Here is a 4,364-nt window from a genome sequence, read left to right as displayed (position 1 = left end):
TAAGATTAAATGGGGAAATTCATAATGGCGCTACTCAATTTATCACATCCCCCACCCCGTGGAACGTTCGTTCCACCATTATTCGTCCGCCACGTCCAGGATGGCCAATTTGGATACAGGACGTCGTAACATACCACCGCAAGTGCGAACGTCAGCACGACGAACCTCACCATCAGTCCCCCTGTATACTTGCACCACTCTGCCACGGCACCAACCACTTCTTGGTGTGCTCGCCTCACAAATTAGTACTAAATCGCCGACCTGTAATGCCCTTGCTCTGCGGCACCACCTAACCCTTCGCGTCAACGTTGGCAGATATTCTGCTATCCAGCGTTTCCAGAAACGATCTCGGTATTGACGTGATATCCTCCACTGTTTACGCAGAGTGCACAATTTCTTGATAGGATCCTCAACGCTCGGAGTGTTAGCCGTGTTCTCCGAGCCCAACAAAAGATGATTTGGCGTCAATGGTTCTTCCTCTTCGCTGCTTACTGGAACGTGGGTTAGTGGCCTGGAATTAACAACGTTCTCGACCTCGATTAGCACGCTTATCAGCGTATGCTCTCTCGGAGATTCTTCTTTCAGAGTATGCCACAGGGCTCGTTTGACACACTGCACCATTCGTTCCCACGCTCCACCTTCTGACGGATTACTCGGCCAGTTGAATATCCACTGAACTCCCCTCGACGACAGCTCGTCCTGGATCTTCTCGCAATCAAAGACTTCCGTGAACTTCTTAGCCTCCTTGTCTGCTCCTATAAAGTTTGTTCCGTTGTCAGAACGCAAACGTGCGGGTACTCCTCGTCTGTTGATAAAGTTGCGTATACATAGTATACAAGCGTCAGTCGAGAGATCCTGTGCCAATTCCAAATGGATGGCCCGCACCGTGAGGCAGGTAAATAGGGCAACCCATCGCTTCTCCGTTCGTCGACCTATCGCAACGTTGATCGGCCCGAAATAATCGAGGCCAGTAAACGTAAACGGTCGGACAAATGGCGTTAGACGGTCCTGCGGTAGTGATCCCATTAACGGTGCAACTGGTTTTGCTTTCGATACTTTGCACACGACACAATTAGTGACGACGGAACGCAGAACTTGACGAAGTCGTGGGATCCAGAATGTGCGGCGAATTTCGGCGATGGTTGCCTCTGTGTTTTGATGAAACATCTTATTGTGTTTGAAAGCGACTATCAACTTCGTAACTTCATGACCTGGTGGCAGGATAATTGGGCGTTTGACGTAACGCGGAAGCCAAGTGGCAGCATCAATTCTCCCGTAGACCCTTAGCACTCCATCTTCATCAACATAGGGACTTAGTTGATGTAATTCACTGTCACGCGAAACTGGTTGGTTCAAGGCAATGCTGTGTAACTCGACGGCATACGTTTCCCTTTGAACCAAACGACTTAAGGTTATTTGTGCCTTTTCAATCTCTTCTGCTGTTAGTCCATATGTTTGCTGGCTTCGCTTCTGCTTTCTGCATCTCGAAATAAATCTAAGGATATAAGCGATAGTACGTCTAAGCTTGGTAAACGATGAAAATTGATTAAAGTCGATTAGAGTGTTACGCGCAACCATTAACGCAAATCTCGGTTTGATCTCCTCGTCATCGTTACCTACAGTCTTTACTTTTGTGGCGGAGACAAAAACAGGCCAATGCTCTCGTATGTCTTTAAGAAATGTTGGCCCACTGAACCAGCACGATGATGGGGAGAAGTCTATCGGGCCCTTGGCACGCGTAGCTTCATCAGCTGCATTGTCGGCCGTGGGCACCCATCTCCAATTGCTCGGCTTAGATTCGTCAAGAATCTCTGCAACACTGTGCGCGACAAAGGGCTTGTATCTGCGGTGCTCGCTATTTATCCAATGTAGGACGGTGCTTGAATCGCTCCATAGAAAAAACTCATTTATTTTTAACGAATGTTCCTGAAAGATAATTTTCTTTAACCTCACACCCAGAACAGCTGCTTGAAGTTCAAGACGCGGAATCGTTAGAGGCTTCAATGGAGCAGTTTTAGTCTTAGCGCTTACAAACGACATACCTATCTTGCCACAATCTGTTGTGTACCTCCAATAGCCTACCGCTGCGAATGCGTGCTCACTTGCGTCAACAAATATGTGCAGTTGCAATTGCTTTATAGTTTTATTGTCGAAATAAGGGCGCGGAATGTGGCATTGTGTCACGTTGGGAATTTGCTTTCGGAACCTCTCCCATGCTGAGTTGACTTCAACCGGAATATCCTCATCCCATCTGACCCGATAACTCCAAACTTCTCTTAGTATCAACTTCGCCACGATCGTGAAGTGGCACAAAAACCCTATGGGGTCAAATATCGACATAACAATACTAAGAAGTTCTCGTTTTGTTGGGCTTCTCAATCCATCCAAGACAGTCTTGTCAGTATAGTTGAACTTTACCTCGAAGTTGAAATCGTCACTGCTGGGTCGCCAATACATCCCCAAAACTTTTTCAGGTGAAAAGCTTTCTTTTCGTTGGATGTTCAGTGCAACTTCATCGCATCCCAGTGACTTCGAGACATCAGGCGAATTCGAGGCGAAGTGACGTAGGGTAAACCCAGCACGTTTATGGATGTCGCACACCTGCTTAGTGACTTTAATAGCTTCAGCTACAGACTCAAAACTGTCGACAAAATCATCCACGTAATGATATTCCAGTATGGCCTTCACTGCTCGCAAATTATCTGCGTTACGATGTTGCAAGGCGTTCATCGTCTTCACATAATGAGCTGCACATGGTGAACAAGCTGCTCCGAAGGTCATCGAAACCATTTCAAAAACATCTGGTGGCTTTGTATCGTCTCCTCCACGCCATAGAAATCGCTGAGCGCATCGATCATTTGGTTGAACTACGACTTGATGGAACATTTCCATGACATCGCCACATACTGCCACTGGGCCTTCGCGAAAATGGAACAGTATTGCGGGGAGCGGGCGGTAATCCTGTGGTCCTTTCAACAGGTTTGAGTTGAGTGACGTTCCATTCGAAAAAGCTGCTGCGTCGAAAACGAGACGCAGTTTCGTCGGTTTATTAGGATTGAGGACTGCAAAATGTGGCAGGTACCAGTTCCTCGGATGGTACGTAGTGGCTTCTTCAGCAAGCAGTTTGCGGGCGTACCCCTTTCTAAGATAACTTTCGATTATCTCTTTGTATGCTGTGGCAAACTCTACATTACGTTTCATCTTGCGCTCAATGCCACACAATCTCTTCAAGGCCATCGTGTAACTTTCCGGCAACACAATGTCATCTGTTTTCCACAGCAGACCTACTTGAAACCTTCCGTTGATCTGTTGAGTAGTAGCTTCCAAGATTTCCTTGGCACGTATGTCCTCAGCACTTGGTATCGGGGATACAGCTTTCACACCAAAGTTTTCCGTTTCAAAATAGTCAGCTACCATATCGTGAAGCTCCGACTCCTTCGGCGAACACACCATCAGACACGTAGCATTTGGATTGGATGCTCTATTGGAAGGCCCAAAGATGACCCAACCAAGCTCGGTATTAGCTGCATACGGACCATGTCCTCCAATGCCCATGGTCTTAGTAGGCAACCCAAGGTGGCAGTGATCTAAACCTATAAGGAGCTTCGGCGTAACGTCATAGTACAACAAATGATTAAATTTATCGCTACTCTTTAGATTAACCAAATCTTTTTCTAACAAGGTTTGCGTAGGTAGATTGAGATTGCTTACCCCGTAAACATTACGTAACTTATGCTTTTTCCCCAACCCACGCCCATTTACATAAAGATCAACTAAAATTGTAGGTTCCTGGATTGCTCTACCTCCAAACCACTGTATGTCCAGCTGCTTACGTTGACCACTGACGCCTAACACTTCCAGTATTTCTTTGTCGACCATTGTCACTGACGATCCCTCATCCAGTAATGCGTAGGTATCTATACTTTTAGATGGCCCATGAAGGGTCACAGGCAAAACTCGAAAAAGTAATTTATTGTTGGGATGGTTGTTGGCTTTGCAACTTAAAACTGCCTCATTTGTGGGGATGGAAGTCTGAGTTGTACTATTTGTCGTGGGCCCACCTGTATCTCTTGACCTTACAATTCGTTGTTCATGTAAAAGTTTGTTGTGTTTTTTACCACAGCCATTTATTGCACATGTCTTTCTTCTGTGGCAATCTCGAGTAGAATGGCCACAGTTTAAGCAACTAAAACAGAGTCGGTGTCGCTTAACCATAGACCACCGATCTGCTACGTTGGCGTCTAAAAGTCGCTTACACTCGAAAGCTCTATGCTTGGCACTACATACGGGGCACTTCATGGAACTTGTGGAGTTGTCACGTTGAATCTCAGCTACATGAAAAACTGGTCGACGTCGATATTCTC

General features: G+C 46.3%; 1 protein-coding gene across 1 annotated transcript; it reads right to left on the bottom strand.

The window, feature by feature from the left end:
* Positions 1 to 78: 78 nt before the first annotated feature.
* Positions 79 to 3,879, bottom strand: LOC118733830. The gene has a single exon (XM_036463417.1). It carries the CDS (start codon positions 3,877 to 3,879, stop codon positions 79 to 81), a length of 3,801 nt encoding a protein of 1,266 aa, XP_036319310.1.
* Between the last annotated feature and the right edge of the window lie 485 nt (positions 3,880 to 4,364).

This window comes from Rhagoletis pomonella, unplaced genomic scaffold (genome assembly GCF_013731165.1).
Source record: "Rhagoletis pomonella isolate Grant_MI unplaced genomic scaffold, Rhpom_1.0 Rhpom_scaffold_00001, whole genome shotgun sequence".
NCBI lineage: Eukaryota > Metazoa > Arthropoda > Insecta > Diptera > Tephritidae > Rhagoletis > Rhagoletis pomonella.
The sequence above is the reverse complement of the archived record's forward strand: the minus strand, read 5'-3'. Positions and strand labels throughout refer to the sequence as shown.